This window comes from Delphinapterus leucas, chromosome 21 (genome assembly GCF_059928025.1).
Source record: "Delphinapterus leucas isolate spDelLeu-1000000601 "Yukka" chromosome 21, BTC_Dleu_Yukka2, whole genome shotgun sequence".
In the NCBI taxonomy this organism is placed as follows: Eukaryota; Metazoa; Chordata; class Mammalia; order Artiodactyla; family Monodontidae; genus Delphinapterus; species Delphinapterus leucas.
This window is the reverse complement of record NC_143149.1, coordinates 30,985,427-31,009,312: the sequence shown is the minus strand read 5'-3', so window position 1 is coordinate 31,009,312 and position 23,886 is coordinate 30,985,427. Positions and strand designations below refer to the sequence as shown.

The 23,886-nt window shown below is 44.2% G+C and overlaps 1 protein-coding gene across 1 annotated transcript in view; it reads right to left on the bottom strand.

Moving 5' to 3' along the window:
- Positions 1 to 929: 929 nt before the first annotated feature.
- Positions 930 to 23,886, bottom strand: part of IDO2 (indoleamine 2,3-dioxygenase 2) — a 48,744-nt gene continuing 25,787 nt past the window's right edge. The window contains exons 5-10 of the mRNA XM_022571279.2: positions 23,016 to 23,030; positions 21,494 to 21,593; positions 20,065 to 20,182; positions 9,828 to 9,879; positions 3,652 to 3,800; positions 930 to 2,373 (exon numbers count right to left, since the gene is read on the bottom strand). Coding sequence (XP_022426987.1) covers positions 2,018 to 2,373; positions 3,652 to 3,800; positions 9,828 to 9,879; positions 20,065 to 20,182; positions 21,494 to 21,593; positions 23,016 to 23,030 — 790 coding nt within the window. The 3' untranslated portion in view covers positions 930 to 2,017. The remainder of the gene's footprint in view (positions 2,374 to 3,651; positions 3,801 to 9,827; positions 9,880 to 20,064; positions 20,183 to 21,493; positions 21,594 to 23,015; positions 23,031 to 23,886) is intronic.

Genomic DNA, 23,886 nt, shown 5'->3' with positions numbered 1-23,886 from the left:
TTCTTGCGTAAAGACAACAAACAAACAAACAAACAAAACATTCTGAAAGCTTTGAAAGACTACACTTTGTTCACTCCCGTTTCAGCCCCCTTTAATCTATCTGGTTTTCTAATTATTCAACATTTACTGAAAACCTGCTCAGAGCCAGGCCCTGTGGTCTCTTTGTGTGGACTTGGATCTGTTGAAAGGATACCAGGGAAGAGGAATCTCTGTTAATCCTGTCACTCTCAGGGAAATTTTTTTTTTTTTATTCATACAAACCTAGATTTAAAACCTAGACTGAACTGGCATGCTTTTTTTTTTTTTTTTTTTTTTTTGCGGTACGCGGGCCTCTCACTGCTGTGGCCTCTCCCGTTGCGGAGCACAGGCTCCGGACGCGCAGGCTCAGCAGCCATGGCTCACGGGCCCAGCCGCTCCGCGGCATGTGGGATCCTCGCGAACCAGGGCACGAACCCGTGTCCCCTGCATCGGCAGGCGGACTCTCAACCACTGCGCCACCAGGGAAGCCCGAAAAGGCTTTTTGAGTGATGAGAGTCTCGGTCTTCTGAGCTGCAACTCTGACTTAAACGGTAGGCAGAGAGGACCTCATCAGACCCACAGTTTCCCTTGGTCCACTCAGACCACATGCTCTTGGCCCCTTCATGCCCACCTCCCCATTTTTTTGGGAAGGCCACGCCCTGGGAGGACATGGGGCAGTAGGAGCCTTCCTGGCACCCCAAGAAATATACTGGTTCGTGACTTCTCACCAAGGGCCCTGGGCATTGAGGAGAGTCCAGAAACCCCTGCCCCACTCCCCATTGCACTGAAGAGTGGAGATTGTGCCTACACCTCTGGGCAGATGCTCTGAGCCGGTCTGGTAGTCGCTCAGCATTCCTGGGGGCTGTGGGAATAAGTCAGTGCTTCTCCAGGTGGCGCGATAGGACCTTGAGGGCTGAGCATCTTTTCTGGCTTAGACAGGATGAGGCATGCTGCGGGCTCCATTAGACCACTACCCACGTAGGGCAGGGGCCTGCTTAGCAGATGCTAACTTGCCCACCAGCCCGATGATCAGGTACCTCTCCCTGATGCTGTGATATAGATCAGCCCTCCGGAATTTAGAACTAGCCCAGGGACGTGTGTGTGCACAGTGAGGGCAACCCTAAATTAATGGAATTCATCCTAAGATTAACGTTTTCTAGTTTTCTACTGCCAGGCGGAGTGAGATCTTGAGATATAAACCAAGTCAATAAGAAGTGACATTTATTTGCACACGACACATGTGGATTTCCCATGTATTCCCATTTCACTCATTTACTTCCAAAGGGTTCATTCATTTTACAAATACAAACTTTCAGCGTAAGGAGAAAGAATCATTCTTCTAAAAAGAAAGAAAGAAACCAAAATAGAAAGTACAAATTTCTGAACTTTGTGGCTAAGCCTCACCCGTTCCCATATCATTAACTTCTCGTTTCCACACTGGTGATTTCAGAGTCTTACCATCAGCTGCCCCTTCCCTTCACATCTCCACTGGAGCATCTCCAAACTTCTGCCCCCAAATTCTGCACACGTGGGGAGAGAGGACTGTAAAATCCCTGCTGTAACCCCTAAGCCAGGACTCAGTATGGGCTGAATAAGTCAGTAAGTGAACCAACGAATGCAGGAATTTAAAAAAAAATTTTTTTTTGAGAAATCAGCAAGGTGATCTGTCCACAAGCAATTTTCTTTGATTTGTGAAATTATGTTGGTTTTCTAGAATAGGGGTACACTCACTCCTCCGTGGGGTTCTGAATGAGGGGCTCTCCAGACCTGTTTGCTATTACCCAGTGATCAGGGAGGGAAAGACAAGTTCCTGGCCATGAAAATTCTCTCAACATAGGAGAAGATGGTGCTCTGTGCAGCGAGAACATGAACAGGTCTGAGGTCCCTTTCAGATTATTCCAGACAGAACCCTCGTCCTCATTCTCCAGGCCCACCTGCTGTCCAATGAAAGGAGGATAAGGAAAGACCTGTTTGCATTGCTGGGGAGAAGGGCAGTCTCTTAGCCACTTTGGTGGAGAATCGCCTCTATGGTCTTATCCCTGACACTCTTCAGGAATCTCACGACTGCTGTTCCGCCTGTGCCCCTCTCTTCTAAGGCCTGAGGTGGCCCCGGGAGATGGCTCGTCTTCCTGCCTTTTGCTTTGGGTGCGGCCGTGATGAGGTACTTGGTCACCATGGCGAGGTGGTAGCTGCGCAGGGCTGCCAGGGCCTCCACGCACTGGTTATAGGCTGTCAGAAGCTGGCTGTTTCCAGAGGACAGGATGTGGTCCCTCAGGGAAGGAGCGGAGTGAATTTCTTCTATGAAGGCCCTATGGGAAGGAGGCATGTAATCCCTCATTCTGTGCAGAAAATCAGCTGAAAGAAACAAGGCAGGGCAATGTCATGAAACAAGGCAGAACGATGCTGTAGCTCCACGTGGAAAGGTAAGAGAGCCTGTCTGCCTTCCCAGACATCAACACAGCAAATGCTGCTGCTGCTCTCCTAACTGCTCATCCTAATAGTGTCTAATCAACTTGGTTGGCTCTTTTGCATACAGACATCAGATCCTCCAAATGTAGATTGGAGATGAGGCAGGAAAAGAAGCAAGCCCATCACAAATAACTAAGATGGAACTAGCTCTACCAGCCAAGATATAAATATTTATCATCTACCAAATGTGGGCAACATATCTTGCTAGTTACACATGAGGTATGTCTACAAATGTAAGGCATGGACCCTTAAACCAATGAGCTAAATACTCTGCTGAATTTTGTTTCCTGAGTGCTTCGTTGTGGAGGGAGTGCTAAGGAAGAGGAAAGTAATAGAGTTTCTGAGGACAGGAAGATAAAGAACGATCAACTGTTTTAGTAACAGCCTCTTGAAGTCAAATTGTTTAAAAATCAAATCAATAGATATTTATGGGAAATACAGGTAGACGAGAGATCATTTACAGGAAACTCATTATGGGATTTATATTAGGCATGGTACGTCAACTACTAACCTCATCAAACCAAAATTCCGTGAAAAGTGATCATGGTTCTATAGAACAGACTTTTGTGGATGAGACTGGACCCTATGACACCGAATTCTAGTCATTTGTTTTTTCTTAATCCAACTTGAAAACTCTGTACCAGGAAGTGCCTTTTTGCAGCTGTTGAACATTAGGCTTGATGCCGGCAGGTAAGGAAAAGAGCCATTTCAAGCTTGTAAAATGGCAGAACCCCTCTTCTGGTCTACGTAGCCTTGGCTTGCGGCCGCACCATTTTTACGGAATGGGCTTCACGGGAGGAGCCCATCCCCATCCCCAGCTGCATCCAGACCTGGCGACATAGTATCACAGCCCTGGATCTGCAGATCTCTCCCCCACTCTACAGAAGCAAGCTACTGCCTAAGGACCCAAACAAAGTTACAGGGAACAGCTGGAAATATAGGAATGTTTTAAGATTTGGAAATAAAACCCAATATTCAGCTGAGCTCTATACTGATTGGCTTGACAGTCCCAGATGGCAGGTGCACAGTCTCCTGGTTGATCTGGAGAAGTATAGACTTCCTGAGAGTTTCATTTACTTACTTGGACATATCAGTTGATAAAAACACCACTGTTCTTCCTCCCTGTTAAGGAAAAAACAAGAAAAAGAAAAACGTCCGACTTACCGCTTTCCTTGCTGTGACGAACACCCAAGAATTCATCAAAGGCATGCAGCACTGTGCTCTGAGCAGCGCTCGCACCGGAGTAATGCAGGGGCTCTTTGGAGACGCCTTCATATAACAACCCCGCAGGCATTGCTGGGTTATCCTTCCAGCTAGGCAAGAGTAAAAGTCAGAGAGAAGAAGTGGGTGCTAGGAGTTAAGAGTATATTTTCTGATATGGAAACAGAGATTGAGTGAGAAAGTGAACACAATTTCAATGGCAAATTTAGGGCAAGAGGCTGGATATCTTTGTAGGATGTGTACTTAAGCATTATCTTGACCCGACTTCCTAACAGGCCAGCCCTTCTCTTTGCTCATATAAAGGACTGTTCCAGAGAAGTAAAAGATATTTAGAGAGAAATCATTGGCATTGGTCCTATGACATGTTTTTGGAAAAATTCAATTATAAAGATGACGTCAGTGCTGATCAACAGGAACCATTAACATAGGGGACCTGGAACAATCTTCACTCCCTCTGCTAATCTCAACCTTGATGACCTTGATGCCCGTAACTCCACAAGTAGAGTTTTGAAAATACATGCGCATGCACACACACACACACACACCCCAAACACCGACACAGACACACAAATATACATACAAATATACACACACATCTTTTCCCTTCCCTAAAAGTTATAGCTATAACAGCTTTCACATTAAACTTCAGTTCTAAATACTACCTAACTTCATGGGAATGCCTTTATCAGATAGTTTGTTGATGGCAGGTGTTAATAATAAGGGTAGCAGCAAAGAGAACACAGTACAGCCATGCAGATCACCAGAATCTACAGTCAAGGACAAGAGGAAGGACCGGAATTAAGGCTCAGATTAAATGGTTTTTCCTTCCTTCTCTCTCCTCTCTTCTCTTCTTTTCTCTCCTCTTCTGTCGCCCTGATTCCACGTCTTCATCTTTTTGTCCTTGAGTCCCCCTCTTCCTGAGGACCCAAGCCACTTTGCTCAGTTCGCTGTCTGACTTTTTATAGGGTCTTGAACCGTCACAGAGTGTATGTGGGTGACTCCACAATGAGACAGTCGGCAGCGCCAAGAACACACCACATCTGCCCTTACGATGCTTTACAGTTTACGTATCACATTCACATCCATTTTCTCGTTTGTCCTCTTTGGAGTAGATCAAGGCAGGCATTTTAAAATCCATTTTACAGATAAAGAAATAAAGACTCAAGGCACTAAGTCTCTAGGACCACGTTGTTAGAGAGAGAGGGAACCAGAACTTGACCCCCAAACTTGTCATTTTCTAGTTTCACTTCCCAAGACCACCCACGGGTAAATTTCTACTTTTACTAAAGAACAGAATCGTTTCCTTTTATTGCCGGGAACCCTGTTGTTAACGGTTTTAAATAACAGGCTTATGTTGATGTCTCTCCTTCTTCCTGTAATTCTACAAGTCATTCTGCTGGAGAGAAGGGAAACACACACATCTCGCACACACAAAAGCCGCAGACAGACTGCTCAACTCGCATCCATGACCTTTTCCAAATACTTTCCTGAGGTAGGAAATGCTATTGTTTTCTTTGGGAGCTGTTTTGCGTTGCCTGTTCTGTGGTTTCACTGGATGAATATCCTAGTGGCCTTTGCAGTTGTAGCAATATCACTATGGAAAGAGATGACACATGCACAGCAGGGCAGGCGACAAGTTGGAGGAAACCAGGGAGGATTCTGAGTCTAAGGTCATAACCTGCTGTATCTCTTAGGAGAGAGCGCTCTATCTTAAGCAGATATGGAATGGAATCTCAGCTTTGATACTTAGTAACTCTGAGCCTTGGGTGAGTTAATTAACTTCCTGGAGCGTCAGTTTCCTCATCCCAGTAATATTAGTATCTACCTTACTGGGTTGTGAGAACTAATTAAAATAATACCTGGTCCTATTGTATAGGACCTGTGCCTGAAAACTATCAAGCATTTGATAAATATTAGCCGTTTTATCATATTATTCACAGTGAATTTTAACCTCTGCTCCCTCCTTTTGTAACTTTGTACAAACCCTTCTGAGTCTCAGTTCTCCTGACTTGTACCTACTTCCTGAAGCTGCTGGAAGAAACAAGTGGATTCCACAAAGGTCTACTGACTCCGCAGAGTTCAGGACACTGGTCCAATAAAATTTCTAAGCAACATTTTACGGGGCAGAAATATTGAAGACCAGACCACTATTGTGTGGTAAGTGGACCAAACACGATGGCTGTACTGGTTCAGATTTTTTCTCTGTAATCCTGTTGATGGTCTCATATAGTCACTTTGGTCTCCTTCTCTAGTTCCTTCCCTTCACGACCACTTCTAAGTGCTGGACACTCTCAGGACTCATTCCTTGGGCTTCTCACTACTCTCACTTCCCAAGTGATCTCACCTAAGTCTCCTGGATTTCAAAGCCAACTATATTAGGATTACTGACGAATGTGCACCTGGACCTGGATCTCTGCCCTATATTCCAGAGACGTGTATTCAACTGCCTACTAGACATCTCCATGGGAGGGGACACATCCCAAACTGACCTCTCGATTCCCCCTTCCTTTGGCCAGACCTGCCCCTCCCATGTCTCCACCTTCAGAGAAAGGAAAATGGCAGCTCCATTCTTTCCATGGATCCGGCCACACACCTCGAGTCCTCTCTGAAGGACCTCATTCTCTTCCATTCTACGTGCAATCCAAGAGCAGATAACTTCAGTCCACATCCAGAACTGCCTGTTTCTCAAGGCCTCTTCTGCTCCTGCCTAGTCCAGGCCACCACCCTGGACTGTAGTCAGAGTTTCTTAGGTGCGTTCCTCGGTCCATTCTATTCCCCACTCAGAAGACAGCGTGGCGATTTGCGACTTCACACAGCTCGTGTCATTCTTCTCAAAACTTGCCTGTGGTGCTCACCCCACTCAGAAAAGGAGCCAACGAGCCTCTACGTGATCTGGTCCCCCCACCGCTTGTATTTCTCATTCTCCCCACGTTTACTCCATGCGAGCACTGCTGGGCTCGGTGCAGCTCTTCCTCCAAAAGCGCTTCCACCCCAGGGTCATTGTGATGCTTGTTCCTTTCAGGCAGAGCAGGTACCTGGGTGGTTTGCTACTCTTCCTCACCTCCTTCACATATCTGCTTAAGCATCCTTTAGAAATGTGGCATTCGCAGATCACAATAAATAAATAAGGACTTCGGCTACCACCCCTAACACTCCATAATGCTCTGTTGTCCTACTTTAAAGTTTCCTGTATCTCTTCTTGTTGTAACACATCGAGCATGGTATTGCCTTTGTTATATTTATTTATTCATTATCTGTCTCCCGTGATTAAGCTGTAAGCTCCACAGAAATGAAGTTGCTCTTTTTACTGCTCCATCCCCAGCACCTAGAACTGTGCCTGGCATTTTGTCAGCCCTCGCTAAATATTTGGTCAATGAGTGAATGAAAACATAGCACTCTATAATTAGGTATTATCTACGTAGAATATGTGAATCCAAGTGCATTTGTTGAAAGGACCTGGTCAGCTTGAAAGAAGATGATAGAGAAAAAGAGAGCATGAAAGTCAAAAAAAAAAAAATAAAAGGAAGGCATCTACTTTCAAAACCCATATTCTCCAACTATGATGAGATTAATATGAGGAAGAAAAATTGGGTTTCTCTGAATAGCCCAAGGATTGCTCCCATGCGTTCTCAGGCCCAAACTGCTGTTTGTGAAGAAAAGGAATTCGTTTCCTTACAAATCTCTGTAGGCAAGTTTATTTTTAACATTTCTTGTAGCATATTTCTAGCAAACCCCAGAAAAGGGGAAGTTTAAACAGAAAAAAAAAAAGAAAGGAAAAGAGATGACTTTTATCCATAGGGGCTAACTTCAATGAGAAATTTGACGTGAGTGAGAAATAAAGGGACTATGTTTCATCTACAGATGGAATTTCTTAATGCTCCTAAATAAAAATGTTTTTTTAAAAAGTCAACAAAAATAATGAGTCAAGCATAAGACAAATCAAGAACACAGGAGCAGATTTAGACTTTTCAAGACAACCCTACTGGGAACTCTCAACAATCCAGATGCTTTTGGCCACCAACACATTTAGGATTGGCTACTGGCCACTTAGTTTAGCTACGTGGGAAATAATTTTGAGGATCAGAAATAGAAAAGAGGCTTTTATGTAGATCACAGATAAAATGCATCATTGACTCAGAACTTATCTTAGTGAAAATGAAGTCACCCTTTGGTATCCATTTAACTATGATAGATGGAATTCTAAAAATGTTGTCCCAAGATTCCCATTCTAACTCCTAGAACTATTAATATGATAAGACAGCATGCCTGTCGATATGATATATCATAAGGCAAGGCAAAAGGGACCTTGAAGGTGTAATTAAGGTCACTAATGAGAGACCTTAACATAGGCAGTTATCCTGGATTATCTAGGGGAGCTTAATCTAATCACACAAGACCTTAAAAGCAGGGAGTTTTCTCTGGCTGATGACAGGAGATCTCTGAGAGATCTGAATTACCAGAAGGATTGGAAATATCATTGCTGACTTGGAAAGGATACTGGAGGCTTCTAGAAGCTGACAGCAGATTCTGCCAGGAAAGAATGAGAGACCTCAGTTCCCAACCCACAAAGAGCTGATTCTACCAAAGACCTGAATGAGTTTGGAAGTGAATTCTCCCCCAGATTCTCCAGATAAGAGCTCAAGCCCAGCAGATCCCGACTTCAGCCTTTTGAGACCCTAAACAGAGAACCAAGCCAAGCTCACCCAGACTTGTGACCTACAGGAATGTGAGGTAATAAATGAGCCTTGCTAAGTTGTGGTAATTTGTTATGGAACAGTGACAACCAACCCAAACTCAGAGAGCAAACTGAAGCACAAGGAGATTTTCCAGAATTAGGTCTTCCGAAAACGCAGTCTATTTAAAACGTTTTGGAAAAATGGCCCTTTTGTTCTCCCCTCTAATCCTACCAAAGCCTAGCTGCATGCTTTGCTTAATATTTGTTGCTAGAATCTCTATTTTACGATCAGATCTTTGTATTGACCCCGACTACATGCAAAAGATACAGAGAGCAAAAAGAGTTCTACAGGATGAATAATCCCTTTGTCAGGGTTTCGGGAGTGAAGGGTACATAGGAAGGTGTAAATTGTGAGATATGCTCTCAATTCCATTCCTTTGCTCTTCCCCTTTCCTTCTCTTTTCCCCATAAACCAGGTACCTGTTACTCTCAAGTTATTCTCTAGAAACTTTGCTTCCACTCACTACCCCTACAATGAGGGGTCCCCACCCAGGCTGGCCTCCCCTGAGAATATCTCACACTACAGACCTACCCAATCTAGAGAAAATACTTAATACACATGGTCACTCCCTTCGTGCACCCATGGAATATACCACTAAATCTACGGACGAATCAGTACATCTATTGATGTTGGAATTCAGCATGACTCTTGCTACATCCAGACACAGCTTCATATTCTTCCTACCAACAGCGTTTCAGGCACCTCCTAGTTATCAAGATGGTGCTCTAGATGATGTCTATTTTCACCTCTTCCATCCATCACCTCCACCTTTCACTCTTCACCATTAAAACAAAAACAAAAACTTAGTTTCTCTCAGTTAATGTGAATAGGAAAGCAATCTCATTAAAACATGTCACGTTATGACAAATGTATTTAAAATAAGACATGTATCTAAGAGTAGAGTTCTCTATCTGGAGAAATTGCAGGCCAGGTGACCAAAGAAGAACACCAGAAATATGAAAAACTGTCTTTGTTGTAGTTATTCCAAGAATGTTAGAAGGAAGCTTGTAAGCTACTGCCTATGCCTCCACCTGCCTGCATAACAGGCAGGAGAAAAGATACACATAATCGAGCTTTTGTGGGTGGCACACTGGGCTGTGTTCCCCTCTGTCACCCAGTGGTTTTCTAAGGTGAGTACATTGAATCGAAAGTGATGGCCTCAGGACAATTACTCTAAACTTAAATATTCAATCCTTCAGTGTCATTTGTCATGCAAATGGTACCCCACTTCTTTTATCCAGGAATGGATCCAGGTGATTCCTTTGTTAGCAAGCGTTACTTGGTGTGTTTCTTCCTCTGGGAAGCTTCTGTCTGTTTCTCCCCTCATAAATCTGGGAAAGGCTACAGATGCCTCACGCAGGAAAAGAGTTGAACTGTACTTACCCAGAGAAGAAGATCCGGATGACTGCGTAAAATATGTCTGGATCTACATAATCTAGAGGAGCAATCAAAATGTGAACTTTACTACAGGCAAAAAAAAGCAATTGGTTCCATATGCACGGGCTCTGCTGCCCTCCCAGGACACCCCCTCTATCTGATCTGCACAGAAACCTGGAGGGAACACAGCGGCAGGAGGGGGAGGAACGTTCCCTTCTGTCGCCCCCCTCGCTGGCGCTGACGGGAGGGTTAAACGGTTCCAAATGCTGCCTTTTTCTATTTGTGGTCACGTCCCTCTTCTGCACTTAACAACAATCACCAAAAAGAGAGGTCAAGGCCATCTTTAAAAAATTAGTATTTTAAACAGACGGAGAGAATGAAAGAATGTGGGAAGCAGAAAGGAGAAAAGCAGAGAGAAAGAATCTGCTCTCTTCAAGGCTTTCAGAAGAGAGGACCACTGAACCCCTGCGTGCATTTCTGTGTAGTCAACAAACGGCAGAGAGTGGAGGATCCTCTGCTCAGGCTCTGCCACACTTGGTCGGACACAGGTTCACTCATTAGTCCGTGCAGCTCGTTGTGTGTGTGTGTGTTGTTGTTGTTTCTGTTTTGGGGGATTTTTCTTTTGATGGTGCCACATGTGGGACCTTAGTTCCCCAACCAGGGATCCAACCCATGGCCTCTGCATTGGAAGCACCTAGTCTTAACCACTGGACCACAGGGAAGTCCCTATGCTGCTCATTTTGAATCTAAGCCAATGCGTGGGGATAACTGATCCCACTAGCTTATTAACTTGTGTGTGTAAAGAAGCACGTCCTCACATTTGCACCGAATTTCTTTTCATCCGCTTTTGAACGTTATTCTCTCTTCTTCTCACAATGGGGCCCCTCTGGGAGCTGACATGTTTCTCTCATCCAGATTCCTGTCTATGTCTCTTTGTTTCGGAGAAAAAAAGAAACATCTTTTTGATGAGACCTAAATAATGGCATCTCTATACCATCAATTTACCTTTTCCACCATCACACCTGATCTCTGGTCTTCCATCTCTGTCTTCTCTGAAGCCCCCTGGGCTCAGGTAACTCACATCTCCCATCAGCCTCAGGGCTTCCCAAGGCCTCTGAGGGCTGTCACATCCTCCCTGCTCATTTGCGACACCATCCCATGTGCTGGACTTTTCTCTGGGCCCTATTTCTGGGTCTTTCCCATTTGGTGCTCTGTTCCCACAAATATGCTAAGTACTATGTACAAATTTTTGCTGAAGCAGTAATGACTGGAGATAATTTAATGTTTTACCCAACTTATCATATTTAAGGAGGAAAATCCAAATGATTACTTCAGTAAATGTGAGATAATTTTTTCTTTTTTTTTGTGGCTGTACCACATGGCTTGCAGAATCTTAGTTCCCTGGTCAGGAACTGAATCCAGGCCCTCGGCAGTGAAAGCGCAGAGTCCTAACCACTGGACTGCCAGGGAATTCCCAAATGTGAGATAAGTTTGATGTAAAATTTTCAATAGATATAAAAAAATCCATTCATGATTAAGACAAACAAAAAATTTTAGCTAATTAGGAATAAGAGGGAACATCCTTAAACTGATAAAAGGAATCCACAGAAAGCCTCCAGTGCATATTATACTTAACGTTGAAATATTAAAAATGTCGGACAAAACCAAGTATCAGCACGTCCATTCAACACTGTGTTAGGCATCCCCTCGCCTGAAGAATAAGAATAAAAATTGAAAGAAAAAAGTTATGAGTATTTAAATGAAAAAGCAAAACAATGTTATTCTCAAATAATATGATTTCTACATAGAAAACCTAATCAACAGATCATCATTAGAATTAATAAGAGTGTTTATCAAAGTGCTAGATTCAAGGTTCACACTAAATAACAATTTCATTCTATAAACCAAGAACAAACAGGAATTAGTTCAGTCAAAAGATGCCATAGTGGCTAGAAACAAAAATATAAAGTAACTATGAATAAAGCAGAATATATCTAAATCTCTTATGTTGAAATAAGTCAAAGTAATTTAAGAAAATGTGTCTTTGTTCATGGACAAGAAAACTCAGTATCAATATCCAGGAAAATAAATGTATCTAAAGAAGAGTTTTTTGTTTTGTTTTGTTTATTTTGTTTTTATTGTATATTCAAATATTTAATGTAATTACTGATATATTTGGGTTATATATACACTTTTATTTATTTTGTCTTTGTCTCCTATTCTCTGTTCCCTTTTTTCTTCTTTTTTGACTTTCATGAAAAAAATGTTTTAAATTATTTTATTTCCCCCCTTATTATCATTAGTTTCCCCCTCTTAATGCTATTCTTTTAGTAGTCATTCTTGAGATTACAACAGATATCTTTGATTCAATAGATCTACGAAATTTAGTACTTTTACCACTTCCCAATCAGTACAAGGTCTGTAGAATACTTTATCTTATTTAACCCCTTTGCCTTTTGTGCTATTGTTATCATTTATTTTATTTCTACGTGCATTTTAAACCTACATTATTATTGTTGTATAAATTCAATAATCATTTGAATTTAACCACATAGTTACCATCTCTTGCTCTTCATTCTGTCCTGTATTTCTGTGCTTACATCTGGAATCTTTGTACTTTTGCCCGAAGAACTCAATTGGATATTTATTTTAGTGTGGGTCCTTTGGCAATAAGTTTTCAGAGTTTTTATTTGCCTGAAAATATCTTTGTTTTAATTTCAAATTTGAAAGATATTTTGGCTAGGTGTGTAATGCCAAATTGGAAGTTATTTTCTTTCTGCACTTCAGTGGTATCATTCCATTTTCTTGGTTTCTTTTTTTCTGTTGACAAGTCTTCTTATTTCTTTAAAGAAGAGTTTTCTATCTGGATAAATTTCAGGCCATGTGGGAAGAGAAGAACACCCAGCAATATGAAGACATGATTCCGAGAGCACGTTAATGTCTTTACATTAGTCTCCACCTGTCCATCTGCCCTGATCAGAGGACAGAAGGACCAGATAGAATATCAAAATCAGGTAATTTTTCTCCAAATTAATATACAGATTTAATGCCATTTGAGCAAAATTCTTAACAGGATTTTTTTATTGGGATTTGACAAGCTGATTCTAAGTTTATATGAAAAGCAAAGGGTCAAAGACAGGACGCGTGCCCCTGGAGAAGAGAAAAGTGAGGGGGATTTTCTCTACCTGAAAATGAGAAATACTATGAAGCTATGGCTCATTTAAGACAGATGGTTTTTGTGTGGGGAAAGACAAACAGACGATGAAACGGAATAGGGAGCCTGGAAAGAGATCCAATCATTTAAGAAAATCTGATGTAAGACAGTGTTGATATTGTAGGTTAGTGATTATTCACAGAAGGGAAATTGAATTTATTTCCTATGTCATACTGTATAGAGATAATAATTATATGTGTGTTAAGGGGTGAAAGGTGAAAGACAAACAACATCAACTACAGAAAAAAATGTAGAAAAATATATCTATGACCTCTGATTATGAAATTATATCTTATGCCACACTTCCTGAAAATAAACTGTTACAAAAGAAACTATAAATACTTTGACTATATTTAAATTAAGAACTTCTGCTTTCACAAGGCAGAATGAGACAAACCACAACACTTGCAATCCATAACTAACAAAGATCACCCTCCAGAGTGTACCCAAAAACTTACTAAAGGCAATGAGTAAAAGATAAAAGACATTTCCAAAAATAAGGAAAGCCATGCATTTCACAAATCAGGGACACACGCGATGAGCACGCAGGAGCACAGGCCCTTCCACCCCCATCCCAGACACACAGACAGTTAGCTCATTAGAAAACAGGGAGATGCAAGAGTGACAACATCAGCATGGCAGAATAAGAGTTTTCGACTGTCTTCCCCCCAAAGAGCATTGTTTTAGACAGTCACCCGTGGATAAGACAGCCTTTGTGGAAGTCCAGGAGTCCAGCGAAAGGTTCCAGAACACCACTGGAGCAAAAAAAAAAAAAAATCTAAGAGTGGATGCACTGAAGAGGGTAAGAAGAATATTTCACTTTACCCACATCACCCCTTCCCCAGGGCAGCACAGCACAGGGCCAAGAGAGACCTTCTTGGCACACTCCTGAGGGTGGCAAGAGTGAGCCTTTGCAGATAGGCAGCGAGCAAGTACAGCGGGACTCTGTGGGATTGGGAGAAAGCAAACACACTTGAGAGTTTAGCACTGCCCTAGGGGAAGCAAAGGAAGAATGTCAGCTCCTGGCCTGGCTTTACAGGATCAAAAGAAGGCATGCACGACGATGAGTACTAGAAATTCTGCCACAAGAGGGAGCAAAAAGACTGGAGCAGGTGTATCCATAGACAGTGTGAAAAAGCCTCAGAATCCCTACCGGGGCTGATGGAAGGTATTTCTCTCCCTAAACCAGGTAGAGAACATCTATTAACGTGGGGCTGGTGAGGGACAAGAGCCACATAAAAACTCTTGCTTCTGGATCTGATGTGTGTACACTTGGGCTGAGAAGGGCAGTTCCTGAAAGCCAGTGCCATTATCCTCCAGGGAGTATAGAAGACCCAAGAAGACACCTGAGTTACGTCTCCCCCCTTTCCTTCCCTGTGTCTTCCTAGAGGAGTGGAAAAATGGCCCCATGGACTGCAGTTTCTGCCCCGATGGCCAAGCCCAGGTGCACTTAGTGGATGGGGCTAGATGTCTTCCAAAGTTGCTGTTGTTATTGTTCAGAAAAACACAAAACACTTTGGTCAAGTATCTTGTTCTTTTAAATCTAAGTGACTCTCAAGAAAAATACAATGTCTGCTTTTGATTAATTCACTCTCATCTCATTCTATCATAAGCATTATTTTTGTTTTGCTTGGAAAACCTAAGGAAACTTGCTTTTTCAACTTTTCAGGGGTAGGGATTTAGGTTTTATACTGAGAAGTGGCCTTTAAACAAAACAAAACTCAGCAAATCCTTGCTTTGGGTCAGTACTAAAGCCACAGACCCAGAATCACTGCAGTATTTTCATATGACATCATTAATGTTCATTATGGTCATCCTACCCAGAAAGGTAAGGCAGTCAATGCTCCATTACTGACACCCAAAACAAAGCACTGTAGGTGCATAACTGAAATATACATCTGATGGACCTGACCACCAAACTGTGTTTTTTGAGTAATTCCCACTTTTTTTTTTTTTTTTTTTTTTTTTGCGGTACGCGGGCCTCTCACCGCTGTGGCCTCTCCCGTTGCGGAGCACAGGCTCCGGACGCGCAGGCTCAGCGGCCATGGCTCACGGGCCCAGCCGCTCCGCGGCATGTGGGATCTTCCCGGACCGGGGCACGAACCCACGTCCCCTGCATCGGCAGGCGGACTCTCAACCGCTGCGCCACCAGGGAAGCCCGTAATTCCCACTTTTAAAGCCACATATTTCCACTGAATGTCTCACCATCACCTTAAATGTGACATGTTTCAAAGCAAGTATTGTTTCCTTTCCCTGTGTTCCCTATTTACTTTGAAAATCAATCTGCCAACCAAGCAGAACTTGATTCAGTCTTCCAAATAACAGATCTTTGCCAGAGGCCTCATTACTTTTTTCAACCAGCTTTGAAATCATACGTATGTATATACCCTTGACCCCTCCTCCTGCCTCGGCTCACACCTAAGCTCTGCCAATCCTCAGCCCTTCTCCTTGGGGAGTCTTGTTTATTTCTCCTGTTGCTCCATCCCTTGCCCCATTCCTGGGTTTGGCAGCATTACTGAGAGGGTTTAAGCAGCTATATATGCCTGGATGAGACCAGGGCTTAAATCTGAGTGTAAACAGGAGTTAAGTAGGCAGAGGGTGAGTTAGGAAGAATGTCTGAAGCAGAAGGAATAGTCCGTACACAAGCCTTGAAGTGGAAGAAGTTCTTTTCAGGAGCTAAAAGCTAGTGTCAGAAAGAATAAGTGAAGGGAAAGATGATGTGAAATAAACTAAAATTAAAATAGCCTGGGGTCAGTTCATCTTGGGTCTTGCAGAATAGGTTAAGGATTTTGGCCTTATCCTTAGAATAATGGATAAACTAGTGCTTTCGGTTGAAATCTAATGTGGTAGACACGTGTAGTTTTAAATTTTCTAGTAGCCATATTTCAAAAGGTAAAAAAAAAAGGAAAAATTAATATCAATACTATATTTTAGTTAACTCCAAATATCGAAAATACTATCATTTCGGTATGTAATCAATATAAAAATTATTAATGTGGTTTATTTGAAATCCTGGGTATATTCTTATAGATTTAAAATTTATTTTATACTTAGAGTGCATTTTAATTCGATGCTGAATTTTCAACAGTTAAGTGAAAGGTAATCTTTCTAACAAAGAAGCTGCGTCTAACAGAAAAGTATGTGACACTGATTCAGTTTTTCGACTTCAATTTCAATTAGCTAAATTTAAATACAATTAAAAATTTAGGGCTTCCCTGGTGGCGCAGTGGTTGAGAGTCCGTCTGTCGATGCAGGGGACGCGGGTTTGTGCCCCGGTCCGGGGGGATCCCACATGTCGCGGAGCGGCTGGGCCCGTGAGCCATGGCCACTGAGCCTGTGCGTCCGGAGCCTGTGCTCCGCAACGGGAGAGGCCACAGCGGTGAGAGGCCTGCGTACCAAAAAAAAAAAAAAAAAATTTAGTTCCTCAATCACACCGTCCATATAGCAAGTGTTCAGTGGCCGCGTGTGGCTGGAGGTTACAATATTGGACTGTGCCAGGAGGGCAACGGGAGGGTTTTAAGAGTCAAAGTGATGCAACCGATCTGCACTCCTAAAAGTTGATTCGGGCTTCTGTGAAGAGCATGGATTCGACTAGGTAAAGGACAGATGAGAGAAAGGATTGAGAAGGCCACTGCGGGAGTGCTGGCGGGAGATATGATAGCCAGGTGCAGAGGAAGTGATGGTGGAAACACAGGGAAAGGAAGAGATGCCAACAGTACTCCAGAAAGAGACTTCCCTTTGTTGTAATGGAATGTTGTTTTACTTGGACCTATCCTTCCCCTGACAAAAACAACAAAAAGCTGGGTAAATGTGAAAACATCCTAAAGGCCATCAAAGAGTTCAAAAGGCAGCAAGGAACCACCGAGCAAACATTGCAAGGGAAAGCAGAAACCCAGGGAGGTAGAAAACAAGACCAGCAGAGATAGTTTTCCCTGAAATCACTTGCCCATCCGGGTTCGCCAGGGCTCGGGTTTAGTGGCTTCTCTGTACGATGGGAGCCCTGGTCCCAGCTTTGGTGAGGAATTTTACACCAGACCCTCCTCATATTATCCGCAGAGTCCCAAATGCCTATACTCACAACCTCCGAATGAATCAGGGCCCCACTGTACCCCCGTTTGCCACAGGAGATAGAATTAGAACTAACTTTGGCACCAAGCCAAAGAGGATTAAAAAAAAATTTGTCCCTGAAAAGTCGTGACCTTTTCTTTTGCACATTTTTAGCCCAAGTTCAGTTGTTGGGTCCTTACTTGTTCAACATGATTTAAGATGATCCAGAATTTTAGAGTTCCAAAGAACCAGGAAGAACCAAATACAAATATTTCTCTCTCCTAGTCCCAAAAGCCTGCCTACAGATGATGTTTCAAAGACAATGAACATTACAAGGTGAAAACAAAATCAAGCATAGAAAAAAACATGGCAACCACTGTGAGGACTGACAAAGAAAGAGAAGGTTAAAAAACAAGAAGGAAACAGAAACCAGTTTCAAATATTAGAACGACCACATCTTTAGGCGTGACTTTGAAAATTCCTGGAAAGGAGGGTTTGTACAGGAAGGGAGTACGCAATTCGTGCTAAAGTTTGGCTCCGAAAGAAGAATGGTTGGGTAAGCTGCATTTGGGGGAGGACAGCAGTGCAGCTGGGCTCTATTTATCAGGCAGAAGAAATTCAACAACCATAAACCACAATCAATCACTAACAAATCCGTGTGATTCCTTACACCTTGCAGTTTTTATTGTTCATTACCTTTTTTTCTTTTTTAATTGCTGTACGCGGGCCTCTCACTGTTGTGGCCTCTCCCGTTGCGGAGCACGGGCTCCTGACGCGCAAGCTCAGCGGCCATGGCTCACGGGCCCAGCCGCTCCGCGGCATGTGGGATCTTCCCGGACCGGGGCACGAACCTGTGTCCCCTGCATCGGCAGGCGGACTCTCAACCACTGCGCCACCAGGGAAGACTGTTATCATTTTTATAATTTTACTTTTCTGGCTACTGTGGCTGCATAACAAACCACTCCAAACTCAGTGGCACAGAATAACCATTGTATTACACTCATGGACTCAGGGCAGGAATCAGGGCGAGACGCAGTAGAGATGGCCTGTCTCTGCTCCTCAGTGGTTGAGTCCTCCGCTGAGGAAATGGAAGAGAGAGGATGCCTGGAAAGTGGGAACTTAGACTCATCTGAGGGCTTATTCGCCCCTGTGCTAGGTGCTAACTGGAGCGCCTACAGTTGGCCTCCCTGTGTGGTTTGTCATCTTCATTCACAGCCATGGTGGCCACAGAGTAGATGGAATTTTTACATGGTGGCTCAGTATACAGGGTGGCAGCTGCAACACTTTTTCTAGCCTTGTCTGGGAAGTCACGCTGTGTCACTTCCTTTGAGTTCTACTGATCGCGAGCATGTCACAAGCCCGCCTACGTCACGAGCCAGGACACGGGCTTTGATGAGAGGAATACCCGGGCCACATTGTGAAGGAGCCCTGAGGATGGATGGTGGTGTTGTGGCCATTTTTGAAAACTGCAGGCTGATACATTCATCTATTTCACTGCAGTGACTAGTAGTGAAACCTTTAAAATACATGATGTTGGGCTTCCCTGGTGGCGCAGTGGTTAAGAGTCCGCCTGCCGATGCAGGGGACGCGGGTTCGTGCCCCGCTCCGGGAAGATCCCACGTGCCGCGAAGCGGCTGGGCCCCTGATCCATGGCCGCTGAGCCTGCGCGTCCGGAGCCTGTGCTCCGCAGTGAGAGAGGCCACAGCAGTGAGAGGCCCGCGTACCGCAAATAAATAAAATAAAATAAAATAAAATACATGATGTCTGTGTGGGAAAATTTGCCTTTGGGGGACACAAGGGAAATCACCCCATCGCCTGCCCAGGCCATCAGACGTCCTGTAGAGGATGATCAAGAAAGCATCAGGGTTGGCCTGGGCTGAATACGTGACTTTGAAAATGAGTGCTAGGGAAGCATGTGAGAGCCAGACAGGGCTGTGCCACCTTACTGGGACACGCCCCGGGACAAGGTGGAGGGCCTCCTGTGACCTTCCAAACCAGTCACTGCTGCTTATTCCTACGATCTGAAGACCCTGCAACGCCCCTCTAGTGGTCTTCACATCCTGAGTAATAAACGCAGGGCATCTTGCAAAACTAAAACGCATCTCACTGAGCTGGGAGAGCTTGTTTGGCAGGAGACCTACTGATGTGATCGGGAGGAATTTACAATTAAAAATCAGGGAAATGGGGAGATGTGAGTCAAACGCGTAAAACAGGGGCCTTGAATGGAAAGAATACATAACCCTGTGACTTCAGATGGGCTTCCCAGAGAGTCTGGGATGACAAAGAAATCTATCCTTTGAATGAAAAGTCATAAAGCTGAGTACCATCCGGTCTCCGGCTCCCTCCCTCCTGCCCTGTTTCCTACAAACACTCTCTTTTTCCAGAATCTGTTTTGTTTTCCAGTGAAGAAGGACTTAGGGAAACTGATACTTAGCTGCTTTTCCCTTGCTAAACAGATCACACCCATTTTCCCCCTTAAATTTTTGAGATTCTTCTGCTAGGGGAAGTTGAAGAGCTACCCAGACATTGGAGAGGAAGGCAGTTGCCAGAATAATATGTAACCAGTTGCAGCAAGGGTGGGTCCCTTAAGTGGCCACACCTGTGGTAACCCATCCCTGCACTGGTCACAGAGGAGGGCTGAAGAAGCCAAGGTCAGTCATGTCCTCCGGTACCCAGGTCACTGCTGGATAAAGCAGGTACAAGCCATGTTGTGTGCCCTTCCCCTCCTCCCAAGCTTCGTGCAAGACCTCAACACACAAAGAAATACGTGACAGCCGAAGAGAGGAAATTAGCCTAATCACATGAAAATAGAAAGACTATACCAGGAGAATATCCCTGCCAACTGAGAGATCATTTTCCAATAGTATGAGCGGCAGTTACCTAAAACAAAGCTAGCACAGCAGTGCCATCTCATGGACATTGCCAACCTCCAGGCCCTTTCTCCCCCCGCAAGCGATCCCTCAGCCTTCAGGAGCCCCTTACCATGCATTTGTCCCAAGGATCTGGTGATGTCCTGAATGGAGAGCCTCAGCTGCTGCAGGGCTTGGAGCAGGGAGTCTGGGCTGGGCAGCAAGACGGCATTCACCGCCTGAACAAGGGCCTGGGGATGAGATTCAGTCTCACAATGCATTAGCATTCACTGAAGGCCCATTGAGATGCAGTGAGCCTCAGAGATGGGGGAATCCAGGAAGGGCAGCCTTCTGCCTGCTGGACTGTGTGACAGGGCTCCCCAGGGAGTGCTTCTAAACTACATTTGGCCAGGAGGTCCTTCTCGAAGGAGAATCTTCCTGGTCACCTCCCAGATGGACCTGGTTAGGTCTTTCTGGATCTTTCCACTGGCTGATACTTCGTGTGCCTCTCAGGGGCCTCACTCTGTCATTTTCCTCCTTTCTGCTTCTTGAGTTATTACACATAATACTCCTGCGTCTTGACTCCCGCGTCTTGACTCAGGACGGCCTCACCCCTGAGCTCTGTCTTACAGAAAATCAGAATTGTGGAGCCCTCAGCTCAGACCCCCCTTCATTAGCAGTCTCGACCTTATCTGAGCTATGTTTGGAAGACCAGTATTTTATTCTGTATCTTTCTATGGAATAAACACACGGATGAGAAGTAAAGTGACCACATAGTTTCACTTCTGAGAGTGCAAGAGGGAGCTATAATAATTGTAGCCCAATCTGGTCACCCTGCAGTAGGTACAGTAGGCACCCAAAATATGCTTACCAGGGAAGGTGGTGAGGAAGGACAGAAATCTAACTTCAATATCTTCAGGCAGGGCATGGATTCTCTGGCAGACACCTGACCTTTCTGGGACCCGCCTGACCCCTAAAGGAATTCAAGTTTACAACCCCCAGGGCTAGGTAATCTCAAGGATGGTCCATTTTAACTCAGAGCCCTTGCGTGGTAGTTCCAGGCATCAGCATCTCTCTCTCTGTCTCTGTCTCTCTGTCTCTCTCTCTGCTTAATTCCTTTACATTACTCAGGTGTTAACTTTCAGACCTGTCATTTCCCTTGGAAAGCTTTGCCCGACCCTTCAAGTCTGAATTAGGTTTTAGATGTCTTTTCATGAAACACGGCACTTTTTTTCATGTTACTCCCTACATCAATGCACCCTCCTCCACTGGATCCTGAGCCTCTGTGGAAGCCAGAGCAATGTCTGTCTTACTCCCCCAGATCTCCCATTGCCTAGAACAATGCTTGTTTGTTGATGGGCAAACGGTCAACTGCATGTTTTACAGTAGTTGAGGAAAGGTAGATACCTCTGTGGTCCAGAACTTAAATCTCTTTGCTCAACTAACCAAGTAAGATGAGGCCTGTATTCATGAATTCACTGCAGGGAAAGGGCCTGGGTGGGAAGCAAAGCTCAGACTGACTTTTCATGTAGAAAAAAAAAGTTCTGTGAGTGGGAAGATACCTTAATCCCGGGTACAGCTGCTTTCTCCACCAAAACAGTCACCAGTATAAAACCACGCAGGCTTTCTCCCCCTGGGAATAAGACAATGGGGTCCAAGTTCCTTGGAAGGGACATGACCACGTGGTTAGAAAGGTCTGGACACAGTGAGTACGCACGGCCCAGCGGTGGCCTCGAGTCAGGTAACTGCTATAGTCCAAGGCGGAACCAGAGGTTGATGCTCTCCTCTCCACAGGGCAGCCCGAGGATGGGCCTCTTCCCTCCAGCAACATTCAGGTAGGAAAGAGACAGATCTGCTCCAGCCCAAGTTCACCTGAGGACTCCCAAGCTAGCATGGCCCGGATGGTCCCAGACCATCCCCCCCACTCCCCACGCCCGCCCCTGCTGTAGAACTGCTAAAGCACGAGGGGACAAGTAGGGCTGATTCTTCACAGGGCCAGTCCGGGCCCCATCACACCCTTCCCGTTAGGAGCACAGTGTCTTAATGCTGCAGTGACCACAGGCAACAGCTAATTCCATGCTCCTTTCTTACAGACAGAAAACTATGGCCCAAAGAAGCAAAATCGCTTCCCCAGTTGCATCCAGCTGCTTAGTCACTGGACCTGGTCCAGAGCAGTTTCATAGCTCAGGCTAGTGCTCTCTCTCATTAGTCATTTCCCCCCCCAAATTCTGTATTATAATAGTGAAAGCTGAAGACTGTTATAGAGGAATCTTTCTTAAATGATCTGTTATCACACGGATTCAAATAGCCCAGAGGCAGATCCAGTCTACAAAACATAAAACTTCATTCCATAAGTCACTTCTGCCTCTAAAACATGAGAAGACATGAAAAACAAACACAAAAGATAACTCAGTCAGGGACCCCCGTAGTTTCCGCAGAGTCACGTTAGTGTGGGAAATGGGGTCTTCAGGCTTCATCTCTCCATCTTCTGAGCTACAGCTTTTATACTGAGCCCCTTTATTGAGCTGAGGTTTGGTGACCGGAGAGGCAGTGTCAACTTAGAGGTTAACTGTGCTCCCTGGGGAAACAGGAGCCTAAGAACATCTGGGCCAGACTTGCCCCACGAGCTCCAGTCTATGTAATATTTCAAAGGGATTCTGTAGCTGTAGCAGCCACAGCCAGCAATTTGGCCTTTCAGAGACCAGAGATCTTCCTCAGATCATTAGACTTCAAAAAATCACAGAGAATTGGAGAACTGGTGAAGTTTTGGTGTTTTGGGGGGTTTTGGTTTGTTTTTTTGCTCTTCTTACATTGCATTTTACTTGTTTCATTACGTACAAAGTGGAAAATGTAGTAAAGAAAATTAATCCCTTAATCTCTACAAAGCAGAGACAACTACTGCTAACTTTGGGGCTGTTGATTTGGGGTACATTTCCTTCTACTATTTTTTCATGCATTTTTATATGTTTTATGTACTATACATACAATGTGGTATGCTTTCTCTTTTTTTGCTTGTTGGTTTTATTGTAAGCTTTTACAGTTAGCAAGGATCCTAAAGTGAGTAAAGGATTTCCGAGAACTTACCTGATTTCCAGGGGTCTAGTCCAATTTCAGTTATTGACAAAAGGAAAGAAAAAGAAGAGAACAAATCAGTTTGCAAACCTGATATGCCTTCTAGGGTCACGTGGACACAGGCATGCATACTTGTGTGCAAATGCACGCGCAGACACACACACATCGTGCACAGTTTGGATGTCACGTGTTGTGACTAGACCGTGGGCCTGAGGGGAGCAGAATAGACCTCCCCAAATATGCCACTTAGGTGGATTGATTATTTTGAATTAAAGGTACTTGAGAAACAGCAGGTGCCAAAAGGACACTCGGACCTCTTTGTGCCCCTGAAAGTAGGAAATAAATCTCCCATGTGAAGGCCCCCTCTCTGTACCAGGAAGTAGAGAGAGACAGCCTTATCACCAGAGACAGGAATTCAGGGCTGAGAAGCCTGTATAAACAAACCTTGTTACTTCTTCCCTAGTTAGCTAACCCAAGCCCAAAAGCCTGTGTCTTGTCAATTCTTCATAAATGCATTGCTGCCTCATCTAGAAGATATACAAGCTTCTGGCTTTAGTCGCATATTCGAGTCTCATCTTTTTATGGGGATCTAATACGTGCAAAATTAAATTTGTTTTTCTCCTGTTCCCCTATCTGATGTCAGTTTGATTATTAGACCAGCTAAGCAGCCTAAATGGGAAGAAGGGCAAGGTTTTCCTCCCCTACGGTCCTCGGAGCAACAAAGAGGCAGATAGGTCTCAATTTACATATCAGCCCCAGAGCATTTAGCCTGTGGCCATCCTGACAATTGAAATTGCTCCTTTTATGTACTTGCAATTACCTGCCCCAATGTTTTCAGAGTGGGTTGAGAGGAAGCTCCTGGGAACTGTGATTTTTGAACTTG